Source organism: Amblyomma maculatum, chromosome 3, assembly GCF_055883805.1.
Source record: "Amblyomma maculatum isolate TAMU_Amacu chromosome 3, ASM5588380v1, whole genome shotgun sequence".
In the NCBI taxonomy this organism is placed as follows: Eukaryota; Metazoa; Arthropoda; class Arachnida; order Ixodida; family Ixodidae; genus Amblyomma; species Amblyomma maculatum.
In genome coordinates, this window is record NC_139346.1 from 109,157,977 (window position 1) to 109,185,117 (window position 27,141).

General features: G+C 45.5%; 1 protein-coding gene across 1 annotated transcript in view; it reads right to left on the reverse strand.

Moving 5' to 3' along the window:
• LOC146195673 (uncharacterized) overlaps positions 1 to 27,141 on the reverse strand; it is a 50,393-nt gene that overhangs the window by 17,737 nt on the left and 5,515 nt on the right. Inside the window, exons 3-8 of the mRNA XM_084596255.1 lie at positions 21,616 to 21,768; positions 16,658 to 16,860; positions 12,500 to 12,694; positions 10,379 to 10,427; positions 4,741 to 6,658; positions 3,008 to 3,124 (exon numbers count right to left, since the gene is read on the reverse strand). Coding sequence (XP_084452381.1) covers positions 3,008 to 3,124; positions 4,741 to 6,658; positions 10,379 to 10,427; positions 12,500 to 12,694; positions 16,658 to 16,860; positions 21,616 to 21,768 — 2,635 coding nt within the window. The remainder of the gene's footprint in view (positions 1 to 3,007; positions 3,125 to 4,740; positions 6,659 to 10,378; positions 10,428 to 12,499; positions 12,695 to 16,657; positions 16,861 to 21,615; positions 21,769 to 27,141) is intronic.

The following is a 27,141-nucleotide window of genomic DNA, read 5'->3' on the forward strand; positions in this document are numbered from 1 at the left end:
CTGGTTTGGTTTAATTTATGGAGGTTAACGTCCAAAAGCGACTCAGGCTATGAGCGGTGAGATAGTGGAGGGCTCCGGAAATTTCGACCGCATGGGGTGTTTTAACGGGAACTGACATCGCATAGGACACAGGCGCCTTGCTTTTCGCCTCTATTGAAAAGAGGCGGCTGCGGCTGGGATTTGGTCCCCAATCTTTGGGAGCAGCAGTTGAGCGCCCTAGCTACTGCACCACCGCGGCGGGTTGAAACTTAGTTGTGGTCTGTCACAAGCATTTGGTCTGGTACAGAGGCGAGGGTCATAATTTCACAACCAAATGAAGTGGTGCGGATAATTCAAACATTCCACAACGGTCATGCAGTGTAACAGTGATGACTGCACAATACAATTTTTCATTTATCTACAGATTCGTGAGGTCACATGGAACTCAAATTAGAAGTTAAGATTAACTGTGAATATAAGGGCGTGATGTGATCTAACATAATGGCATGAAAGAAAGTAAAATTATTTGCGCTAAAGAATTGTGGTTCCATAAAAATAAAACCATTCCATCGGGCCACTAGTCAGACGGACTACATCTAGACTGCCGCTGCTTGTGCAATGGCCATGGGTAAATAGAAGACTTGTGTGGCTTACGCTGAAAATTCAGGGGGCACTTTGGCTCACTAAAGTGCTTCAAGGCGGAAGACGGGTGCCGTTCGACAGTAAGACGTAATTACCAGCAACCCAAAGACCCAATTCTGTAAGCGTAAACTTTCAGTAATCGCCTACAACCAATTGCCTAATTAGCACATTCACTCTAATTAGCTAATTAGCGTATTGTACTTCAGTCAATTACTAGTACAAGGCATACTATCAGTAAACCTTAGTTCCTGTTCAGCAAGCGCCAACTTGCGCTAATTCCATAACTAGCACTACTATGCTAATTAGCTAATTAGTGTAACTGACTATCACTTCGCTCAATTGGAAGTATACCCTCGCTTGACTACTTCTATATTTAGGCAACCAATTGGGTAATATTTAGGTTAAGTAGGTTAATTAGGCTAATTGGTTAGTTACTGAAACAACTAAACTCAGTCGCACTTGGAGCATCACTATCATCCCTCTAATTGGTTGTATGGTTACTAGCCAAAGTACAATAGTTCCGTTTTAAAATTCGCGCACTGTGACGTCACGACCATATCGACCAATTGAGAATTGCGTGACACTTCTGTCGACAACTCCTGCTTACAACGATGAAGCACTAAAGGCTTCAGCCTTAATAAACAAAAAAAAAATGAAGGTTAGAGTTCGATTTGGCGAAGTGGTATGTAGTTCGCCGTTGGAGCTGAAGGAAATTACTACTACTTAAGGTGGAGCTTATATGTCACTCAAATTTTCAGACAAGTTCCTTGCAATTAGAACTTTTGCTAACTAGCTTAACTTTCTGCGCTCCAATCAGGATCATGTATGCGATGGTCCATTACGTTTGTTCACAAGGTAGTGGAGTAACGCGAACTCGTGAAAGGATACAGAGCACATCGAATCGGAGACTAAAGGCGGTGAGCACCTAAGCAATCTATCTATGCCAAATAAATACGAAATTTCGTGGTTCTCTTTTTCCTCTGTTTTTACATGTTCCTGCGCGGGCGCATATTAAACGCAATACACCAATTGCTCAGTTCAGCAACCTTATGGCCAGGCCTAGCAGCTCGGGTGGACACGGTGATATCTCGAGTACCGAAACAAGCTTCTCAAAAAACAAAGGTTCAAGTGTGACGGCGACTCTTTCTTCTTACCTCAACTCATCACAGTTTATCCTGCAGACATTTATAAAACTATCAGCTCCGATAATGACACCGTAAATACCAATGTGTAAACCATCAGAATGAGCAGTGCACATGTGAAAAGCTTCGAGGACGGGCCATGAAGCTCGTATCACCGTTTTAGTCACCGATCAATCGATCAAGAAATATTATTTCTGCTTATAAACAGAAATAATGTGCGTTTGATGAAAAAATGCAATTTGCATGATGTGGCTGCATGCCTTCAATATTCTTCCTTCATTTAACTATTCCGATTTCGTTGCAAGCATTTTAGATTCCATACCTTGTGCACTTTTTGTACTTTTCGTTTTTTTTTCTCTCTCTCTCTCTCAACAGCTATAGCGTGCAGTGTTGTTACTTGTTAAAGGCTCCTCTGAGCAGAAAATTCGTCGTCGGAATTGTCGGCGTTGGCATTGAGAGCGAGGAACCTAGAGTATGAAGAACTCTTGTTCGGACTAGTTCGTTCATTATCCGCAAAAGAATACGGTGAATGGCGAGGTAAAACAAAAAATACACACACGACCAGACCAGTGCTGGTCCTGTCGTATGTGTATCTCTTTTTTCCTCGTCCTTCGCGCCGCATTTGTTTGCAGATACGGAGCATAAATCTGGATTATGAAAGTTGGCAGGTGATAGGACCGGGCATGCCTGGTCAAAGTGCTGTGTGACGTCACGAGATCCCGTGACACGGCAGAGCTGGCAGGAGATGCCGTCATATACTCCACGCGGCAGACTAACGAGTACATGTGCGATAATTAACTGGCGTGCAAATTATAAGCGTGCTGGTTAAGCAACTACCACAGTGCATGTGGCGTACGAGGATTCTCAAGGGCAAGAACAAACGGGAGCTCTTAAGCTTCACCCTTAAAGGTGAAATTTAAATTAACCCACTTATTTTCATTAAGTGTTTGTCCGTGATCTAAATCTACTGCCTATTCTTTTTCCAGCGCATTGTTTTTTGTTCGCATAGGGTCACGCAAACTATCCAGCAAACATGTTAACTCCTCCTCCCTGTTGCCTGTCCTCAATGCTTTCTGCGAACAGAGCTTCCAGTTTCCTTAGCGTTCAATCTCGTACCAGCCGCGTCACCACGTACTAAGCAATGTCCCAGCATGCTACTTCTTCTCTTGTGAATTTCCCTACTGAATGTGCTGTGTCTACGTTAACGCCTTCATTTTGCTGTTTGGTGCAGGTATGAAACTCACCCACGATGTAGATGTACTCCCCGTGGATGACTGCCTGGTGTCCGTAGCGCGGCTTTGGCATCCTTCCTGCGCACTTCCACTTGTTCTCTTGAGGCCAGAAAGAGAAGATCGCTGCACCTTCAAAGTAAAAGGAACAAACTGCGATTCGGTAGCTGGGAAATAAAAATGCTAAAACTAAAAGCATGCACGAGCTTTCATTTGCCCTTGAGGCCTGTTAGGCGATCCACTCGCTACTTTCAGATGATAACGGCATATCATCAAGCCGCTCTACGTTTCTCGTCTTTGCGCACATATTTCAGAGCAATGCATATGTTACGCGTTTTTATGCAAGAGTTTAGGCTGCAAATATTCGGCATACATTTCAGCGCAATGGGTGAAATCAAACCGCTGTAACCCGGGTCTCAGCTTCTCGACCCTCGACGCTGACATCAACTGCTGTCTTCGTTATTTCCCTACTTCTTCGATTTCTTGTTGTCTGATGTGGCTCTCCTTGCGTACTCGTCAGCGACCGTAGAGCGTTGGTGACCTCGAATGCTTTTCGTCTATGCGGATAGGATTTCCGTCACTGGACACGGCGTATGGCCTTCAAGTGAATGGCCTTGTCGAACGCGCAAAACTACACGATCACCACCACTACGCTGGCTGTATATATTTCTTCTGTCCATAAGAGCTGGCATGGCGTTTCCTCTTTCAATGTGTATTGGTGCAGCACTGCGCAACATGAGACACCTGGCTACAGACGCTTTTGACCGGTACTACCTTTCCTTTGTCTTTCTGCCAGTATCTTTCTATGCTGCCATCATCTGTCGAGCTGATGAAGCTAGCTGTTCTCTCGCCTCGGTGTACCAGACTCGCAGCAGCCGTCCAAAGACCCTGCTCTCTTTAGAGCTACCATTTTGTTGTGCTGGAGCCACGTGATATTAACTACTGAATATCGCGCTTGCCAATAGTGGTAGGTCATCCCTCAGGAACCCAATAGTGCTGGTCGCTCGGCTGAATAGCTTTAACCCTCTTGGTTAACTTGTCCTTGTGCTTTATCGCGGAGAGGGGGGAGGGGGCGGTTCGTACTCTGTGTAGATTCTAAAGTGGAGAACAACAGCTTTGAAACTGAGCTTTCCGGCCCCGGCGCCCCAGTACTTACTCAGCACGTACTAATGCGGTAAGAGTGAGTAGCAGAGCAAGTATCCATTCAGGTGATGGGGCTATGGTTAGCTGCGTGTAATGTGCTACTGCTTTTATTAACTGATGCTATGTCGGGTACATCCTGAGCAGCTGAATACAAGGCTTTGAAAACTAGTGACATTTTTTATTCTTCTTGGACACGTATTCTGCAATATATTTTGCCGTCCGGGGGGGGGGGGGGGGGACTCCTTTGTTTGAGTAGAATAAAAACCTTCAGCAAGTATTCCGACTTGTTTCAGACCATGATATTCCAGAACGGAAGCAGACGTAAAAAGTTATTTACGAGGTTTAGCGCCGGAAGCAATAAATAGGCTATGAGGGACGGAATCTGAGTCCTCCGCCGCAATACCTAACCGCTCTGACCCTTCAGCCAAAGCGCCGATTATAACAGATACACTAACGCCCAGTTGTGTTAGTAAAAACGAAAGAAATGGAAGTTTTAGATTGCTGAGTGCTTTCGTCATTTTAAGGACATGGCATGCTTCTACTGTCTGGCCACTAGACGTTAACGTTCTGTAATAGCTTTATTCCTAGCAAAGTTAGCTACATACTCTCGAGATTAGCGCCCTTGGAATCAGCGGCCAGGCCTCCCAGGACAGCAACCACCAACTGCTGGTCGACGGCAATGTGCTCGAGAACTTTGGCGCTCACGTCGGACGTGTGAGGCGTCTCAGAGCGGGCTCGGTGCGGCACCTTGGAAAGACGCCGACGCCTTATCTCGCGATCAGTGCGAAACGTCGACTTGGCGCCCACTAGTGACAGGTTCGAACCGTGGGCGCCCGAGGAGAGGCGGTTGGCACTGCGCGTCCGGCGGTGGGCGGCGCCTCCTCCAGAGCCAGACCTCTTGGTCCTTACGCCGAGGTCTGACCTGTTCTTGTCCTTTTCGGGCCTGCGCTTTGGCGCCGATGACGACCTCGAGCTTTTACCAGATGAATTTCCGTGGCTAGAGCCCGAGCGTGACTTCTTTGAGGAGTGGTCACTTTTGCGGGACCTAACGGTGCTCTGCTTCGAGCTGCTCTTATTTCCACCACCCCCTCCGATAGCTTCCACCGAAGGATTCCTCGCCTTTGCAGAGCCCGAGCGATTTTCGCGCTTTTTGCCTATACCTCCACCACCGACTGAATCTGACTTTGACTCCCCTGCCTTTTTGTCTTTGCTGTGATGCTTTTTCTTCTTGGTCTTGTCCTTGTTGCCTCCTTTCTTGCCTTGATTCATGCTTGCCTTCTCCTTGCTCACTTTTTCCTTGCTTCGCTTGTCCTTGCTGTGCTTCTCCTTGCTATGCTTCTCTTTGCTGCGCTTGTCCTTGGAAGCCTTTTCTTTGCTACTTCCTTTGTTTGCTTTCTCTTTGCTTCCTTTGCCAGCTTTCTCCTTGCTGGATTTCTCTTTATCAGCCTTTTCCTTACTTTTGGACCTCGAACTTGTCTCTTTAGAGCCGCCCTTCTTATCCTTCTTGCCCTTAGACTTGCCGCCCTTGCTGGCTTCCGTCGTCTTTGCTTCGCTACGGCTTAGGGTATCTTTTGAGGCAGACTCCTTACTCTTGCTTTTTCCTTTACTTTTCCCTTTTGCACTCTTACTGCTCTTGGTACTCTTGCTCTTACTGCTTAGCCACGGGCAGAAACCCTTCTTTTTCTTTTTCCCTTTTTCTGGCTTGCCTTTCTTGTCCTTACTCTTTGTTTTCTTGTCCTTTGACTTCTTGTCCTTGCCTTGTTTCTTTTTGTCTTTGCTGGGCGCCGAGTCGGTCGTAGACGCTGGAGGCAGAGTGGTGCCAGACGTCGGACCACTCATGGTGGGCGGCATGGTCGTTGGCGTCACGGCAATGTCAGACGGCCCAGACTTGGAGGCTTCCACATCTTGCTTCCCTTTATGCTTATCCTTGCCTTTCTTGTCTTTCTTCTCTTTTTTGTCACCCTTAGCATCGGGCTTCTCTTGTGAATCGGTCTTCTTTTTGTCGTGCGACAATCGCCCCTTGCCTTCTTTTGTCTTCGACAATTCCTTGGATGTCAACAACGGCTCAGAGACAGGTCCTACCTTGGCCTCCTTGGAAGAGCCCTTCTTTCCTTCCGCCGTCTTGTCCCCTTTCTTCTCCCCCTTAAGTTCCTGCTTCTCCTTTTCCATGGCCACGGTGACCTTCTCCTTGGACGGAACCTTTATGATATCTGGCTTGACTTCCAACACTTCGTCAGGCTTGGGCGGCAGCAAGTTCGCCTGCTGTTCCAGGCTCAGTACCACGGGAGCTGTTGACTGCTGCTGCTGTTGCTGCTGCGGCGGCGGCACCGGTGGGAGTGGTGCGGCGTGGACAACCGGCGCGCTCTCGCGTCCAACGACCACCGGCTCAGAAGGCACCGCAGGTTTCTGCGCGACCGCATCGTAGCGCGGTGGTGCAGCGGCAGCAGGTAAGGGTGGCATTTGCGCGACAGCCTGTCCCGTAGCCGGCACCATTGACGGTTCGCCGGCCTCGCCTGTCTCCAGCTGCGTGGCGAACGATTACAACATGAACAGGTAACACTTTGTTTTTGCTGGTGGCGTTCCTTGCAGACAATGCAGATAGCGCTAGCGAGATGCTACTCTGATTCGGCCAGTCAGTTTAATTGCAACCTATCTGTGAATACTGCAGCGTTTTTCTTAGCTAATGTACTTTCGCTGGCGAAAATCTTAGGGATACACAAGCAGCGACCAATGGTCTTAGTTACTAAAGCGTCAGCCTTAATTCACGACCGCAAGGCATCAGTGGTGTTCCCCTTAAGTAGTCGCGAAACATCGCGGGAACGCGCAGCTGCGCAGGCCTATAGCCGCTTGTGTACCATATTCTCAAAATTAGGCTGCCGCGTTAAATATACAAATGCTAGTAGTGCGTGCAAATGTGGGCAATGTACCTAATAATACGAAAGCATTACTTCGCTATGTTCACAGATTTCTGTCCGCAGGCCGCTTCCGCAGACAACGTCAACAAAATCGTTTCCGCAGCAGTAGTGAGTAATTGAGAAGTGGTAGAGAATAATGAGTTGTGTCAATCGATAGAGGGTGACGTAATGCTCTGTCAAAAAAATTAGGCTAATAAGTTAATTCGGTAATTCATTACAGGCAAAAAATGCAAAAGTAAAGGCGAAATTGTTCTCATTAGCCAATGGCTTGGCGCTACATTTGAATGTATTAAAAACTAAAATAGTTGATTAACGTAGTCAATTAGGATCACGTCAATAACGTGACGTCACGCAACCGGAAGTAGAGCCGGAAAAGGGCGTAGGAAGAAATTGGCGTGCAATTTGAAAGTACCGAAGACTAAAATGAGTAAACAAGAAGTGAATTAATGCGACGTCTAGGATGTGACGTCATGCAGCTAGAAGTACAGCCGAAAAAGGGCATAGAAAGGGATTGGCACGCGCAATTTGAAAGTACCAAATACTAAAATGGGCAGACAAAAAGTGAATTACGCAACCAGAAGCAACCAACAGCAGCATCCTTGCTTTCACCTTACTGCAATGCATATTCTGCAGTGATCTTTAATTTTTAGTCTAATTTATTGTTACATTATACTCTTCAAATGGTATGACAGTAAATAGTGGAGAACAATAGTATTTTCTATGGGCGTTAAAACAGCTACTGCTGGGATGTTTTGTTCCCAGTTAACCTTCCTGTGTCAAGTGCAAAAATCTCTCGAAATACATTGAGTTCACGAGAGCTCTATTAAATGCAGTTGTTCAGGAATACGGGCACATTTAGGTTTTCAACACTTAATTTCCCACTAACTGCTATATATATATATATATATATATATATATATATATATATATATATATATATATATATATATATATATATATATATATATATATATATATAATGTCTAACAAATTATTTTTATTTCATGAGAAGGTAGACGGCAAAGTTGCAATTACTTTTCATACAGGACACGGCGCATCAATGGGCTGGGAGACATAAGGCACAGAAATAACCGTAACAGCTACATAATTGTTCTCCTAATTTGCCTATATTTAAATAAGAACTTTTACAATCGTACCACAAGTGAAAACCGACAACATAGACGCACAAAAGCATCAGTATAACGCTATGATCTAGAGTTGCTAATTATCTAGACCATGTCGTATATAAAAAAAAAATAAAAACAACTAGAGGCCAGGAAGAAGGCGAGCCATGTGGCTTTATGTGTCGTTTTATATGTCGTGGTGCTCTTTTGCGCCATGTTCTCTTAGACTGTGAGCGAACTGGATTAAATCAAAGCATATTTTGGGCAAATATCTCACTTTTGTTTCGCCTGGCTATGTAACCTTAATGCAGAAACAGAGTTCCGCTGATTGTTTAGCTGAAAAAAATCGCGAAAACACCACTTGGAATACCCCGCTATGGGCGAACATTTCGAACCAGGGACATCGGCATGCGCTCAAAAGGGGCCTCAATTTGAGCGAAGGGAATAAAGGGCACTGCATATCTTAAAATGCGGCGCAAAGTGCTCTGGCCGCTTAACATCCAATCATCCTTAATCACAAGCCGTGACGGACTTCACATGACTCTGTCTTCAACCTACGTGTAATATCATCCGTAGGCTAAATGTGTATACAGAGAAATTAATACGACATGCTCCCATGTCACGCGAAGCTTCGTAGTTAGTGTTTTCCAAGTGAAGAGACCACACCACCCACACTCCAAAAGCTTCCTGCTCTTCACTGCGCTAAATGTAACGGTACATTCCTGTGAGCGAACAGAGGCAGAGATGCAGAGTAGGATGGGGTGAAGCAGAAGCATAGCGGCGGCAGGTTTTCATGGATGCGTGGTTCGTCCAAAAAAACCGTGGTGAGCGCCCTTTAATCTACCACACGCTGCTATTTCAGGCTAACAGGTCTAAAAATATCGCCCACGACATAATGAGAATCGCTTGACGTCGGTCGCTGGAGAGCGTCCTTTTAGGGGAATGTGCCGCTTTGTTCTGAATAGCATTGCACTATACATCTGACATGAATGCCAGTCATGATTCTGCAATCCTTGATTGCTGCATTGGCGGTCGTCCACGTGAACCTGGACGACTCCGCCGTTTCCTTTGTATCTTGCCAGCAGGGATTCCGGGTTTCAGTTCACGGTCAAGGTTTTGAAACTGAAGCTACACAAAGCCCTTCTTTCAGAACATGTGGCAATAACTGGAGATAGGGCAGAAGAAAAGCAAAATAATTTGTGAATGTCGTGGACTTAGCGTGTGAAGTGGCACATGTGGTATTGCAGGACGGCGAGAAAAAAATGGGAAAGACACCTAAGTTCCGCCTTTAAGGTTAGGTCGTGACAGCGTCACACACTCCTGTCTGCAGCTACCATTGCGGTTCCCACTTCGCGAATATGCCCATTTCTCGCACTTAATAACTAATCATTTAAGTTGTGCCTGTAATAACCAGTATTAACCAGTGTATAGCCGTAAGAGCAGGTTATATGAGACAGCACACGACATATATATAAGGTTCTGCTTTTGTCAAGCAGCAAAGACGTTTCATCGTGGCCTCTTGTCTATCGGGATCCAAAGTTCCAGAACGACTCGCGTCCCATCTTAACTTTGCATGTCAAATGAACTGCCCCAACTCGGTCATGTCACGTGGTCTCGTGACGTCAAATAACCCGACAACAAATCAGTGGCCGGGCATGCCGCAAACCAACTACCACCTCCCTGACGCAAGCGCAGAATTTCACGCTAAACACCGACGCTGAATGCTCTGCAGAATGGAGCCTTTAACGTATAAGCATGCAAGCATAAGACAAATGTCGGGTTATGAAAGTCGCACGCTGCAAATATGACGTTTTGATGTTGCATGGCTTTTACGAAGGAGCCCTTCTGATTACGCCCGGCTCAGCACTCAACGTTGCGGAACTGCTCCTGTTCTACCACTCAAAGGCCCCTGTTCTCCCGGGAGCACTTTCAGAGTGCTGTTTGAGACTTTCATCATAATGGAGGTATAATAGCGTGAACGTACACCGGTTTCACAGAAGCAGTCTGCGCACGCTCAGCGAGTCCGAGTAGTCGCAAAGCGTGAGAACGTCCATTACGTGTCCAATACTGACACCACTGAATGTTCTTGTGCGCCCCTTAGAATACGCCATAAGCGCCATTGAATGTTTCAGAAGTCCCGTTTCACGTAATTTCGCAAGAAGACGTGTGCAATTCACGTTAGTTCCTTCGTTTGTTTGTCTTACCTTCTGCAGCCCGGCATAATCCCTGCCCTTCTCCGACTTTTTCTGGCCCCTGCATAATCACAATAGAATCCACAGAGCTGCTTAAAATACCATCATTTAACACATTTTGCGAGCTGAGCGGCTCTGTACAAAAAACAAAAAGGCAGAAAAGTAAAATATTCCACCATACATTTCTTCTCAAAAAGGCTACGTAGAGAGCGGCGGACAATTTTGAATGCTACCTCTTAGCCGTTTCGTTTAGCGCTATGCAACACGATTGGCCGCTGCTCGTTTGTTGTCCATACAGCATTAGATAGACTCATTACCCCGGCCCAATTGTTTCTGTGATGCATTTGCTCCTGCTCTGACTTTCCTTACCTATATGGTAACATGGAGCGTCTCCTTTTTTGCCTGCCCCACAGCCATCCTTTCCCACACAACCCCAACTTCTCTCCACCTCTGTTGTGGGTATGGCTGCCCCTGGCGGGTAATGTCAACCACATGGCGTTAGTAATATTAGCAGAATAACTTCTATAAGGCCTTCATTAGACCTTGAATAAAGTCTTTCTCGTGCAAAGCGACCTCTTCCAAAGATCTGCTTTTAGAAATGGCCCCAGGTTTTTGTTACGCGTCCTACCGTTATGCGGACAAGACAGAGAATGTTGATAATCGCGATGACAATCCTGTTTACGCGTTAGAACAAATATAGCTGTAAGCAGTAAATCGCAAAACCGTGATAGGTTCTCCTAAGTTTAGACTTAAACAAAAAGAATTTCCACTTGTGGCACCGCATCAGCTGCGTTAGAGAAGTATAGTTACAAAAAATATATATACAATACATCTAACTATTCGCACTAGGCGGATCTCTATTTTTTGAAGGATACAGGTTCAGATGAGGCCTGGAATTTGGATTTTCATTGCACAGACCAGATCGTCAGTTGTCGGAAAGATATCGATCGCGTGAGCAAGAGAACTATTTTCTCTGTCAGCGGCCGGTAATAATTTGTTTCCCTCACATCAAGGGCCAAGGTCTCCTTATGAAGTGCGAAATGTCATTTGCCACGGGCTGCTCCAAACAACTGGAACGCAGCTTCCTTCAGAGCTGAGCAGTGCTTTACTACCTTCCTTCGAAGCTCACGGGTCTCTTACTGATTCTCCCTGCAGCATATATATAGCAATTTGCACAACGCAAAAAACGAATACCGGTGAAGAAACATACAAAGACAAATCAAGCACAGACCCTGTCTTCGTTTTTCGCGCTGTGCAACATGCTAAACTCCCCCCAACTGGTCCAGTATTCAGTTTGGCATATGTGAGTGGGCAGCTTTGCTAGCGTGCGCAAAATCGGCGAACTCATTCAGTGCTTTCTAGACACAAAAGACCTCTGTTCTGCCCTCTTAAGAAGCGACGGCCGCCAAGGTCTTGGATGCCGTCACTTCTTCAGCTTTGGGGTCTAAATTCGTGGCATATTATTATCAACTCTGCGAGACACGCTGCATTACAGGAAGAGTTCAGAAGGTTTAAGTTTCTTAAAGCCATGAACTGATTCATCTCGTATTTAAATTCGCAACAAAATATGAACATAAAATATTTTCTGACCAGACCCAGGCGCTTCTTTCGCTTGTTCACAATAGGAGTCCCGATTCACAACTGTTGCATTTGTTCTGCGCTGCCTTGCTCAATTTTACACCGGCATTTAGTTCCAAGATGGCTGCCTCTAGCGAGTGAAGGTGACCGGGGATTCGAATTTATAGTACTCTGTCTCACTTTGTGATTGCAGAATTGCACGAGCCAGATGTGCATACGTTAATTAGGTTAGCCAATGTTTGCAGCAGGCCAATTACAGCAGTGTGCGCCGTAGGCAAACATGCGCGCTTATACACTCTTCTATTACGATCTTTGAGGCCTCTCTAGCGTAAAGAACTCTAGTGTAAAACTCTAGTGTAAACTCTAGTGCAAAAAACTTTGCGTAGATCAGGTGTGGCTTTAAAGGGAAAACCTGAGACTGTTGCCACTCTCGATTATGCGTACTTGTGTTATGTGACCTCATAATATTGTTTATGCTTTAACTACTTATACACGTCGCAGTCATGATTATAAATGGAGGTTGGAGAGCGAATTCAGTGGCTCAATGGCACTCACGGTTGAGGTATGCGCTGGCTGACGTCGAAGGACTTCTGCACCTCGGGACAGATCTTGAATGCCTTGAAGCCCTCCACTTGCGCGGGCGTCATGTCATGGAAGCGGATAGCCTCCACCAGTGTGCTGGCGTACTTGCTGCGTGCCTTGCAGTCGTAGTGGATCCAGTTCATCAAGGCCTTGTACAGTGACAACTCGCTGCGTTTATGCAAGTGCCCAATAAAAAGCTCGCGTAATAGAGTTCCTTTAACTTATCCCTCATCCTGCCACTAGACCGACTGGAGCTATGTCTCGCCGGTGTTTTCCAGCACAAAACGAAGTATCACCTTTGTTGCGATGAGTGTTTCATTGAACATAAGCGGAGAGGAAGGGAATATAGAAGTTGAGAACTGGAATAACCGTAGCCTTGTTTTATAAAAACAGCAGCAAAAAGGTCTATATACAATTGCCTAATGCTCAAATACAGTCGACAGACGCGCAGTTTAATATTTATTTATTTATTTATTTATTTATTTATTTATTTATTTATTTATTTATTTATTTATTTATTTATTTATTTATTTATTTATTTATTTATTTATTTATTTATTTATTTATTTATTTATTTATTTATTTATTTATTTATTTATTTATTTATTTATTTATTTATTTATTTATTTATTCAAATACCCTAAAGGCCCGGGCGGGCATTACATAGGGGCGCATTACAATCTCATTATTTCACTTTGCCTTTTAGATCGGCACCCTCAATTGGTTTACGCTAATGTTCAGCTGACTTGTCGCCGCCTTTCTCTTGGAGCCCTAAATGTATTTCGGCACTATCGAAAATGACGAACAACCCGACAACCTGAGACCCAGGTCTCAGCTTGCTCTAGGACTGTGTCAGTAAAAAGGGCGACATACCATGTGACATAAACAAGTGATTCTGGAGCCGAAGCCATGGTGGGCAGTTTTACAATGTAGCCTGCCCCCAAGAAGGTTCTTATGAACTTCCCTGTGCTCTCCGTTTGTCGCTGCTCGCTACTTACTGAAAGTACTGAGTCCTATATACTGCCTAATATAAAAGCGAATCATCTATTGTCATGTTTGGCGCATAATAGCCTTAGCTGCTTCATCATCATCATCATCAGGTCGAAGCCCACTGCAGTGCGAAAGCCTCTGCCCTATTACTCCAATTAACGCGGTCCTGTGCTAGCTGCGTCCTCTTGGCCCCTGCGAACTTCTTGACCTCATCCACCCATCTGACTTTCTACTACACGCAACTATACTTTCCTTCCCTTGGTATCCAATTCATTACCTTTTTCTACCATTGGTTATCCTCTATTCGCACTACATGCCTTTCTCATGCCCATTTCTTCTTGATTTCCACTAAAATGTATTTAACTCGAATTATTTCTCTGACCCACTCTGCACGCTTCCTGTCTCTTAACGTTACACCTACCATTTTTCGTAGCCGTTTATGTGCCAAAACACCCAAAAAAAACACAGCCCAGCACAAAACATATAACGAAGCAAACCAGTTTGCATAACCGACGCGGAGAGGCAAAGCATGATGGCGTTCCTGATTGGCTGCTGCCATTTAACACTACAATGTCATTGCAGGCAAAATGTCAGAAAAAAATACAAGTTTATCCAAATTTCGGATTTTACAATGTCTTCACAATCTAGCCGTAATTAGTTCACAAAACTTTTAACCAGGTTGTCAAGTGGTGAGGTAATAATTCCTATGATATTTTAAATTAAAACAAATTAAATTACGTTGTCTTTTTTACAGCAGATGGCGTGAATTTTTATGTGTGAAACGCCAAGAGGTTGCACTTCTGGACTGTCCTGATTCATAGAATTTTTGTAGCAGCGTATGTGCTCCAAAATATCCACCTCCAGACCTTCGACTTCGTCCAAGTAACTATAGCCGGGAAAGGTGGTCTATACAGACGAATAAATCCTCATTCGTGTGGCACAGATGATGATACATGGCGCTTCGTTTGCGAATTGTGATAGTAAATGATTGAAGATAATTACTGTTCCCCTGTTTCAGTGTCACCTGGTTCAGCCAAAGATACGCCTGTATTATGCAAAGCATTTTTCCAAACGGTCCTCATAACATTGCATCCGTAACTATTGGTTTGGTTTATGGGGTTTAACGTCGCAAAGTGATAGAGGCGGTTAGAGACGCTGTAGTAAAATGCTCCGGATATTTCTACCAGCTGGCATTTTTTAACGTACCGTCGTAAACAAAAGTGGTATACAACGTTCAGCAATAACGAAGCTCGGGAAAACTGTATCTAAATGTCATCTACCGACAGCGACAGGGACAGCGACAGCTACACATGCATCAGGCTAAAGTGGGGCACCACCACGATTGTCTCAATTCCAGATAGCTGTTGCCATATGAAGTTGGAATGCAGTTTTCGTGAGTTCCGCCGTGTATAGTTCCGTGTTGTATACCACTTTTGCTCACGACTGTACATCCCTGACATCATACAGGACACGGATGCCTTAATTGCTTTTCGCCTCCATCCAAATGCGGCCGCCGCGGCCCGGATCCGATCCCGCATTCGATCTCGCATCATCTAGTACAGATGTCGAAAGCCCCACCCGCTCCGGGGCCCGTAATTAATCAGGTTTCAGATGAAAACTTGCAAGAGGCTATTTCAAAAAACTATCTCGCTACGCAAATACTAGCGCGCAAAATTGAAACAGTTCACAAGCGTGGCCATTTCTAAGTTTCTGATATAAATATGCATGCCAACTTAAGTGACTGAGAACTTTGCCTTTGATTGCAGTAATAATGAAACATGCGGCAATAAATCATTTATTTCTGTCCACTCAGGTAAAAGAAGAAAAAAAACGTGGGAGCAAAAGTACCTCTTGTATGCAGGTGGAGGGGGTGAAGGGTGGCTGGTCCTGGCCCTGATGGGGCTGGGATAGGTAGGTCAACGCCGCTTGCGGCGGGGGCTATCCTGCCACCAAATTTTTATCTGTTGTAAGCCGTCATTGCACCCGTTACCGCTTAGGTGGTGGACGACGGCTGTTGCCGGCGCGCGTCTTTCTCTCCCTCTTCTTTTTCTTTCTCCTCTACTTTCTCCCTTCTGTCCACACGACGCAGCGGAGGTGGCTCAGCTACAGAGCCAGTAACAGGCCCGTGGATTTTCTTTTCCTTCTTCCTACAACCACACCAACAACCTCTTGTATAAACTCAGTTCTTTTTTCTCTGTTATAACTTAATTCATATCTCGTTTTGGATTGGAAGGAAAATAAAAGCTGAAATAATAACGTTTCGTTTCAGGCAATCTTTTTTATTTTACGAAAGATATGATGCATTGTTTTTCTCGTTAATGCAGGTAACTCAGCGCTTCAGTGCGCTGCCCATTTGATCACGCATCTTAAATGCTTGGAACGCATCACAAAAGAACACTGTTCGCGTCATTCTTGCTCACTCGCACAGTCCTTATAGAAAGTTGTGCAATGTCACTATATAACCTTGTCTAACGTGAGGATATTTGCCGTCAGCTAAACGCAGAGAAACTGATCGAAAACTGCAATAACAATGATAAACTGTAACTGGTACGAAAATCCCGGAAAATTTTTAAGTCTTCGCCCTGCAGACTGCAGACTGCTAAGCGGCAAAAAAACCATTTGGTGTTGCTTTCGCTTACCATTCATCAAGCAGCTTGCAACTATTTCGATATTTTACTCAGAAACTCGCCATACCCTCCAGTTCTATTTCCTTAATTAACCATACTACGGGCTGCAATTATAGATATTTTTCAACAGGACGCGACATAACGTTACATCTTCATCGATGCTACGTATGACGCCGCATATCGACAGCGACTGCAATTCAGACACCGCACAATCTGCCAGATCGGCGACCGTGGGGAAAAGGCATTGGGCTTCTAAATACATATGCAACTACAAGGTAGAGCTTACGCACATTCTAATAACCATTCATCAGTTAAAATCTACGCACGTATTTTCCGAACGCTTTGCCTTCTATTTTAAGTACCGTGTCCCGATAGAATTGAGCCTAATTTTCGATAATATCCCTATTCGTATTAGATATGATTCTGAAGAATAATTATTCCTACATGCCTATCAATCAGCAGGACCTGTTCCCGTGCGTACTAAAGTTGGTAAAATGGTCGTGCTGCAACATACTCTTCAGCTCTGATGACATCAGCGCGAAGTATCTCCTTAAGCTGCGTGGCATCCAGCTCGTAAAAGCTGTCCGTCTTGGCGATTTCCTCGAAGTTGTGCGTGATGAAGCGGAACAGCTGCTTCTCTTCATCCGGCATGTTGAGCTTCTTGGCGGCAATCCAGGCCGGAAGGCTGCGTTCTATGGGCTCCTTGTCAAACACCCGCTGCGAAAACACGTGCCAAAGCCTTTATCGCATTCGTTTTGTGTGGCCGTACGCTTGGCGGCGCTGTCAGTCGCGTAGGTCTGAGTTGCCTTTGCATCTTAAGTGAAAACACGACCTTGTTCATCAGCCCAAACAGCACGAACATGCGTCCTTGAAAGCAAGGCGAACATATACGCCCAAGTGTTTTCGTGGGTTTAGCAAAATGCTTAGCAAAAAAGTTGACAGATCAGTGGCCGCGGCTGGACGAAAAGCACAAGTGACGTCCAAGATGGTCTTGGCTAATTAGATGCACTTCACATGGCAGTGTTTAAAAAAGTACATAATTGGACACAGCAGGGAACTTAGGTGCCTGTTACGTCCACATGCGCACTAATGGATTATACCAAACGGGAGAATTAGCTGCAAAACCGCTTTCAGACATCGTACCAAGAGCGCGAACTCCGCATACGAAGAACAGAACCTCGTGCACACCAAATCCACTCCGGCTGTTCTTCGACGGAGCTCTCACGGAATTTTAACGGAGCTATCAATCTACGATTCTAATGGTGTATAAAGAAAACGTATAGCATTTAATATGCAGCGAGGCCGAAGTGCAACTGCCAGTGAACAATGTGTGTTTTGTGCTTATTTCTTTTATCACTTCGCATAAGAAGTGGCGCTTTTTGGTATCCACAAGAGATGCAGTGAACAGAAGACGACGCTAAAGCTTGTGTTGCGCTAAAGTATATGTCGCGCCTAGTGTCAGACGCTGCGTAGAGGTATAGGTCTAACGTTCTGAATAGCGTTTGCATGGCTTTGCTGAATTGAGCTCGGCAAGCTACGCGGACTGACTGAGGCCTCTGCTGAAATGGATATTTTTAGGGGTACCTTCGCGTTTTCTTCCAACGATTTCGAGCATAAATATCTCACTCAATCACAGCAGGTAACGTGGCGCCAGCTACAATCCCATACCTTTATCTTCTCTGCCTACTTAGCTCTAGTCCATTCGAGACTGTTCACGCCAGAATGCGCACTCTCTGGTGCTCCTAAAGCGGATCTTGAGCGCATTCTTTATTTTTGCTCTGAGCCCCTACCGCGCACCGATTCCCAATCACAGGCCTCGAGCGATGGGAGGCTGCGGTGTTCACTTCTGACCCGGCTGCCTAACGATAGCTGATGCACTGGGCTTTGGAACTCACCGGAAAGCATCACTTTCCGGCCTCACGCATCCAACAGCAATCCCATTATTAGTTCTAAAACTCTGCGTTGAGGAAAACGCAGAGGGCTATGGAGCGAAAAGTGGTTGGGGTAACATTAAGAGAAAGGAAGCGTGAAGAGTGGGTCAGAGAATAAACTCAAGTTACAGACATTCTAGTGAAAATCAAGAAGAAATGGGCATGGGCAGGACATGTAGAGCGAAGAGAGAATAACCGATGGTCGCCAAGGGTAACAAACTGGATTCTAGGGGAAGGAAAGCATAGCAGGAGGCGGCAGAAAGTTAGGTGGACGGTTGAGGTTACGAAGTTCGCAGGAGTCAAGTGGATGCAGCTAGCACAGAACCGGGTTAATTGGAGAAATATGGGACAGGCCTTCGCCCTGCAGTGGGTATAGTCAGGCCGATGATGATGATAATGATGATGCTGATGATGATGAAAACTACGGCTAACCTTCCTTGATAAAATATGTCACCATCACCACGATTCCGAAGCGCGACTGAGAAGGAAAGGCGCCTATGCAAGTGACGCTAAGGATTGTGTGACGTCGAGGAAGGCGGACGCTACGTAGAGGTAGCTGCATGGTTTGACTTCGGCCTCTGTTCGAATGTATACCTTGAGCGGCACCTTCCCGTTTTCCTCCAACGACTTCTAAGTGCGACTGAGAAGGAAAAGGCGCCTGCGCGAGTTACTTCACTAAAGTGGATATTGTGAACAGTGCGTTGGTTTTCCCACCGCTGTGAATCGGTGTGGTTGTGTAAGGACCGAAACAAGTACTTGCTTTGTCGCAACCCGGACCTGCGGAAAATTTGTAAGGAGTGGTAGCCCTCAAGTTATGCTTGAAGCCCAGCCTTCTATCTGTCTGGGTGGAAACAAATACCACCTTAAGTGTTTGTGCGTGTTAACAGCATCGTGGAAGGAGTCTAGAGCGCTGAAGCAGTGCTCTGTAGAAAATAAAGCGAAATACAAGAGCAGGTATACCATATTAAGGAGACGTTGCTTTTGTCATTTGCATGGCTATAAGCCTGCGTTCGAGCGACGCATGGTTAGTGCATTGTCAGTGAAGTATCTGCGTGAAATGTCGCCGAGCACAGCTCTAACGCTCTGTGCTAGTCTACTTATGACCGCACCAATATTTGCTAGTGGAGACAGCCTTTCTTCATTTTTATTCAATTTGCTGCTGTGGGGAGTATTCTCATTTTTAGCTTCTGTGGATATATGCAACATCTGCAGCCATTGACAACTTGTTTGCGTGATCGTATAACTGGGTGCAGGCAGTCGTTAAAACTTGTTTCAACTGATCGCATTTGGTAAACATGCTGCGGTTCCCTGAAAAAAATCACTACCCTGCGCGTCACCTCGAATGCTTTTTCTCGTGCCCGACGTTTTTGAAATGCGCCCATGTGACTTTCAAGCGAGAGATGTTAGTGCGAAGAGGTGTTTAGAAGTTTATTTGCCTGTTCACTGACCACATGTTCTCTTTTGAATGTTTGCTGTGGCAAGTTGTTTTTGTGAATTACACCTCACTGTCATGAGTGAAAATGATTAATGCCTTGCCTTTGCATCGAACAAAATTCTATGCTTAAGGCCTTGCTCCTTTTGCACGCGTTTCCATTTACCATTTTTACTAGTTGTTTTTCTCTGGGATTTAGTCGTTTTTTAATTTGATTGAAATAAGAGTCCACAGTCTCAGCCACAATATTATAGAAAGCGCTTTACCTATCAAAGTAGTTGTTATGTTTGCCGAGCGAATGTTACGAAGCACTTCATACATTGTATAACCTCATGCTACTAGTGCACTAAGGCATGTCTGTAAAGGTTTCAAATGCCGAAAAGGGCTGTCTAAAATATTGGCCACACCTGCTCATGTGTGCATGTTTTCACTCTTTTTTTTTTCTATTTCTGTATTCTTATTTTTTTATTCATACGAACGAATGCGCATTCCATATTAAAGATAGACCACTTGGAACAGGTGGCAGTGTCTTCTCTGCTGCCAGAATTTTCATCCAAAATACAAACCTGCAATTATTTTGGGCGTAGATGTTTGTGCTTTCCGGCTGGCGCTGGAGAAATGGGTCGTCATTTTTACAGCCGTGCAGCATACACGGTAGAGCCTCATCAAAAGTTAATATGCGAGGTTTTGACCGCGGCCTTTGCAAATGCTGTTAGGTTCGCTTGCATTTCGTAATTATAAAAAGCACACTGCCGCCACAGGTTCCTGTTTCGTTTCCGCTGGATACGAAGATTCGCTACGCGTGGCTGCAACGTCGCCTGTATGTATGGTGGTATGCACGATCTCGGCAAAGCCGGCATCCCTGGAGAAGAATGTGAAGGCAATGATTTGATGTGATCTTCTTTGGCGTTTTCCCCCAGTTTCTTACAGCACTCTTTATTAAGGATGCAAGTAGACTAGTGCTAGTTTGTGCATCACAGCTGTTAGATCTGATTGCGCTCTGAACGCGCTATTAAATTGCATAATTCCACTTATATTTTACGAACAAAGTGAATATTCCAAGAAAAAAGCGCATGGACCGTTGCTTTCATCGCTTTCAGGACGTTGGCGTGGCAAGATCATGGCGTCATGTACACACGACGCCACAAACACGCACGGTGGCGTTACTCGGCGGAAACAAACCGTGAAACGTGGCGGTGATGTTCTCACCGTGATTGCAAATACTGCCGAATCTAATGGCGTTTGCGACGGCCGAAGTCAAGGCGTCCCATATTAACCGAACACCGCCGAGTATTTTCCAGTCTACATCTTCTCCCGTTGCCAGCAGTAAGCGATCCATATATCTTGGAGTGCAAATCAACTTCTCGTCAGCTGCAGCTTCTAGCCGCAACTGCTCCATTTTTTAGAGAGTGAATATCTACCTGGACATCGGCTCCCGCTGATTGCTACCCGTATATGATCCGTATTTATTAAGGTGAAACTTTACCCCACACCTAGCGTTCTAAATCGAACCTCGTTTAGGGAGGGCGCCACAGGACAAGCCATTAATGTCGGTTTGAGTTGATTCGTGTTTAGTGTGTGTGGCATGCAGTTACATATTTACACGTACATACATGGACATTCGGCGTTACCAGCACAAAAACTCCGCGCCGCAGCCGAGACTTTGCCGAGGAACCAATCAGAAAGTGCGAATGGTCGCAACTAAATCTTTCCGGTAGAAAAACCAGTTGCTCAACCGGCAAACCAGTTCTAGAAGCTCGAGGAGGAGACAGCTCTCGCCCGTCAATATCTCGCACGAATCAGCGCTCGTGCGGGCGGCAAAAAATATAAATGGACAAAGTGTGAGCCTCGCGTTATTTCAGCGGGACCTTAAGACCAGATACCCATGTCGCAAACTGTGGATGGTCACAATAAAGATATGCATTATTCATGAAAAACATGAATGAAGCATCCAGTTGCTGCTGCGATCGTGTCAAGTGAAGTAACGCTTTTCTAAAGCATCAACGTATAATTCTTGCAGCCGAAGCTTAACTGATTGTTTATGTACATTCTGATCTGTACCTCAGACAAAAAACGACGCATTTGGGCAAGCGTGCAATGCGAGCTCACGTTCCAGCAAATGGCCTCCAGCGGCTTCATCTGGAGGCTGTTCGCGGCGTGGTAGACATCGATCACGTTCTGCACGTTCACCGCGGCGTCACCTGTGCGCATGTATTCCATGACGACAGTGAAGGTCTTGTCGTCGAGGCCCTTGATGTGGATCTGCATGAGAATAGTCATCAGTATTAGGATGAATGTGAACCCGCGGAGGTTCTTTATGCTCTTATAATGAGGTGCTTCTGTAAAGTTTAATTCCGCAAATCCTCGATGAAGCTACAGGGAACGTAGCCACGGGCTCTAAATGTCACGAAAAATTCATTCTTTGACTCTTGCTTCGTACTTACCGCATAATCTTATCTTAAACTCTCAAGACCTCCCATTTAGGTTTCCTCACGCCAAGGTTGATAGTTTTACATCACGCTGACACGCGTCTTCAGCGTTGGACTTTATTTTGGCCGTGCTCCGGAGAAATTCATTGCTCGTTGTCGGTTAGCCTGAGCCACCTTCGGCTCAAGGCTTCAGGCCACTGAAGTGCTTGAAGTTAAATTACAAGCATGAACACGTGACTCGAAATCGGGATGCGCTGCTTCAAATGTGTATCTTCCTAATGCTGACAGACACCTCAAGCGAACATCGTCGCATCACCTTTAAACTCCAAAACAAAGCGGTTCATATTATTAAGCTTAAGGCAACCATCAAAATTAACCTCGTGATAAACTTGATTTAGCAGGATGGCTGTCTTACTGCAAACGGTAACACGCTAGTGGAATCAGGGCCAGCGTCCTGGATAAGCGCACATGTCCAAATGTGCGCGGCTCTAATTGGGCCAGTTCTCCAAATCCGAAAAACGGCAGAAGCGCATTATTATTATTATTATTATTATTATTATTATTATTATTATTATTATTATTATTATTATTATTATTATTATTATTATTATTATTATTATTATTATTATTATTATTATTATTATTATTATATTATATTATTATTATTATTATTATTATTATTATTATTATTATTATTATTATTATTATTATTATTATTATTATTATTATTATTATTATTATTATTATTATTATTATTATTATTATTATTATTATTATTATTATTATTATCATCATCATCATACGCCGTCTCCTCACATTGCATCAGTTGCGTAGTTGTTGTTGTGGTGGCTGTACCAAGATGGAAAAGAAAATGCACGGGCTCTGTAGCTGAACCACCTCCGCTGCCTCGTGCAGACAGAAAAGAAAATAAAGAAGAAAAGAAAAGAAAGAGGGAGAGAAAGACGCGCGCCGCAAAAACAGCCGTCGTCCACCCCCGAAGCGATGGCGGGTACAATGACGACCTGCAACAGATAAAAATTCGGTGGCAGGCTAGCCCCCGCCGCAAGCGGCGGTGACCTAGCTGTCCCAGCCCCATCAGGGGAGTGCCCGAGGCTAGCTCAAATTCCCATCACCTTAGCACAAATGTGTACGTGAGTGGTTCTGTGGTGGTTGATAGCTGAGAGCTTGATGATGGCCTCGGAGCATCTTCCTCTCCGGTTTCCGTATTAGCTGGTAATCGGCCGTCTTCCGTCTTCCCTCCTGGTGCCCGACAAGTTAGTTCGCGGGCGAGCGCGTGGGCGCGCTCGTTGCCAGAAAGAAATGCGTGACCTGGTGCCCAAAGTATTCGAATAAGCGGCGTGTGCGTCTTTTCTTAGCACTGACGAAGGATTTGGTGGGTTTTGGCAGACAGCAGACCGGTTGAGAAGGCTCGGCATGCTGCCTGTGAGTCTGTGACAATAGTGCAGGTTTTCAAGCGTTTGTCCAGGCCGGGGGTTGGATTAGATGTATCGGATGGCGAGGGCTATGGCTGTCTCTTCCGCCGTTCTGATCGAGGTCGTGAGGATGGAGTCTGTTACTTGTACCTGACCGTCATAGTTCGTTACAGCCAGGCTCGCGGCAGGTTTGCCGGAGTAGCTTGTTGCGTCGGTGTATAATACGAATTCGGTACGTTAATGTACGTTAACGTACGTTAATGTACTGGGGCCTGCCGTCAGCCCGCGTTAAGGTCTGGATGCATGTTTTTCGGGATTGGGGCCACTTGGATCTTTGCTCTCATTAAGGGGTCCATGGGCTCCGGATCTGGTGGTAATGGGGTGCTGGGGGCTGGATGCCCGAGTCTCGCGAGTAGGGCACGTCCGGAGCTTGTGTTTCGTAGTCTAGCTACTTGTCCTACCCGCTGTGCTTCAAATAATTCTTCCACCATATTGTGGATGCCTAAGTGAAGAAGGCGTTGAGTGGCCGCTTGGGGTGGGACACCAAGTGCCGTCTTTACCGCCGACCGGAGTGCCGCGTTAAGTTTTTCTAGTTCGGCCCGATTGAGGTGATGGTACGGGAGGTGGTACGTGAGGCGACGGATGATGAGCGCCTGAACTATGCGCAGCGTGTCCCTCTCCTTAAGACCACTTCGTGGGTTGGAAACCCGTCTTATTATGTGGGTGATTTGCGAAATTTGTTTACGGAGAAGATGTACTGTGTGTGTGGCTCTACCATTATATTGGAGGTGTAGCCCCAGCACCCGAAGCCTCTCCACTTGTGGTATTGGCGCACCTTTAAGGAAAAGATCGATCTCTGGAGGCTGTTTTCTCCTTTCATGGCTGCTCTTGCTTATAACCAAGAGTTCGGACTTCTCCGCTGCGCAGGTTAGCCCGCCAGCGGCGTACACACTTATCCTCGAATACTACAGACAACAACAAAGAACACTTCCCGCACCGCACAAATCCATCTCCAGAGCAGATGCCACTACCTGGCGATAACTTCAAACGCACACATTCCCGAACCTCTAACACAAACACCTTTTCTTTCCCTCGCGGTAACCTTCGATCTGCCAATCATGCGCCAGCACCAAACCAACACTATACCACTCCATATGGGCGTGTCCAAAGCCGCAAGGCTTCCCGCCCATTCCACACCCCACCGTCTCCTCTTGGAAAGCTGCTCTGTCTAGCTCACACCTGCAAGATCAGCAACGGCTGATCGAATGGGCGCGCGGGATTGCAGCAGCTGCCGGCATCCTGGACTGAGGAGGCCGCCTTAAATGAACACGACCACCTAATCACCAGTGCCTAGTTATCGGGTTTAAATAAATCTTTTTTCCTCCTCCTCCTTAGCACAAATGTACTCTAAAATAAACATATCACATTATTAAGGCGAAAGCCTTTAATGCCTCATACTGTCGTTAGCAAATAAAATGTGTCCGAGTTTCGGGTGCATGCCTTATATGGGCATATGCCACTCACCACTGAATCGATACTTAATCAATATCAATAGGATGATATTGGAAAATGATTTAAGGCATTTTGAAGATAATTTCATAACTTACAACTAATCATAAAATAGTTAAGCTGATGCCCATAGGAACCCATGCATTTGGAGGTCATCGGAACTATCACTAACCATCAGTTCAGGCGTTCAGTCGTGTCCGACTCTTCGTGACCCTATGGACCATGTCACGCCACGCTTTCCGGTCTCTCACTATCTTCTGAACATCACATAGCTTCATCTGCAATGCCTCGAGAATGCCATCTAACCATCGCGTTCGCTGCCTACCCCTTCTCCGGCGACCCTCAACCTTTCCCAACATCAAATCTTTCTCCAGCGACTCCTCTCTTCTCATCAGGTGACCAAAGTAGCTGAGCTTTAACTTTAGAATTTGACCCTCCAATGAGCAGTCAGGGTTTATGGTCGACAATATCGACTGATTTGATCTCCTGGCAGTCCAAGGAACTCTTAACAGTCTTCGCCAGCACCCCAATTCAAACGCGTCAATTCTTCGGCGGTCAGCCTTTATCACAGTCCAACTCTCGCATCCATACATCACAACTGGAAAGACCATAGCACGGGTTATACGGATCTTGGTTGGCAGACTAATGTCTCTGCTCTTTACTAGGCGGTCAAGGCTAACCATTGCTCTCTTTCCAAGAAGCAGGCGTCTCCTAATTTCATGGCTGCAGTCTCCTTCCGAGGTAATCTTGGCGCCCAAGAACAGAAAATCTGTCACAGCTTCCACTTCTTGTCCATTGATACTCCAGAACTTGATAGGGCAAGACGCCATGATCTTCGTCTTTTTAATGTTCAGTTTAAGCCCAAACTTCTCACTCTCTTCTTGTACGCGCATCAGTAGTCTCTTGAGTTCCACTTCACTTTCTGCCATTAAAGTGGTATCATCCGCATATCTAAGGTTGTTGATACGTTTTCCAGCAATCTTCACTCCAGCTGATGACTCGTCCAGACCGGCCTTCCTCATGATGCACTCTGCATATATGTTAAATAGGCAGGGCGACAGTATGCAGCCTTGCCTCACCCCTTTCTCAATCGGAAACCAATCAGTAAGACCATGCCCAGTTCTGACTGTGGCCTCTTGCCCTTCATAAAGGTTCCTGAGGAGACAGATGAGGTGAATTGGAACTCCCATCTCTTGGAGAGCTTGCCACAATCTGCTGTGATCTACGCAGTCAAATGCTTTCGCATAATCAATAAAGCAGAAGTAAATGGGTTTCTGGAACTCTCTTGCTTTTTCCATGATCCAGCGAAGGTTGGCAATTTGGTCTCTAGTTCCTCTGCCCTTGCGAAACCCAGCTTGCACGTCCGGAAGCTCCCGATCCACATACTGCTGCAGCCTACCTTGCAGGATTTTTAACATCACCTTGCTAGCATGCGAAATAAGCGCAATCGTGCGGTAGTTGGAACAATCTTTGGCACTGCCTTTCTTTGGAATGGGGATGTAAACTGACCTTCTCCAATCCTGTGGCCACTGCAGGGTTGTCCAAATCTTTTGACATGATGTATGCAGTGTGTTAACAGCGTCGTGGTTGAGGTTTTGAAGCAACTCAGCTGGAATACCATCAATTCCGCTAACTTTGTTCTTAGCAAGGCTGGCTAAGGCCCATTCAACTTCACTCTTCAGGATGCCCGGCTCGACATCAGTAATCACAACCGTCCTATGTTGGGTTTCACATCCGGGTCCTTCTTGTACAGTTCTTCTGTGTATTCCTGCCACCTCTTCTTTATCTCTGAGGCTTCAGTGAGGTCCTTGCCTCGTTTGTCCTTTATCACGCCCAGCTTAGCACAGAAGATTCCTTTGATATCCTTGATTGTCTTATACAGAGCTCTTGTGTTCTTTAATTGGCTGTTGTCCTCAACTGCTTGACACTGTATGTTCAGGAAGGCATTCTTATCTCTCCTTGCTATTTTCTGAAAATCCGCATTGAGAACCTTGTATCTTTCTCTTTCCCCCATACCTTTTGCCATCCTCCTTTCCTCAGCTATTTGCAAAGCCTCTTCAGATAACCAGTTTGCTTTTTTGCATTTCTTTTGCTTTGGAACTACCTTAGTAGCAACTTCTTGTATTATATCACGAACATCAGTCCACATCTCTTCGGGCTCTTTGTCTTCTAGATCTAATTCTCGAAATCGATTCCTCACTTCCACAGCATATTCTAATGGAATCTGATCCAGATCATACCTGAAAGGCCTTCTAGTTTTCTGC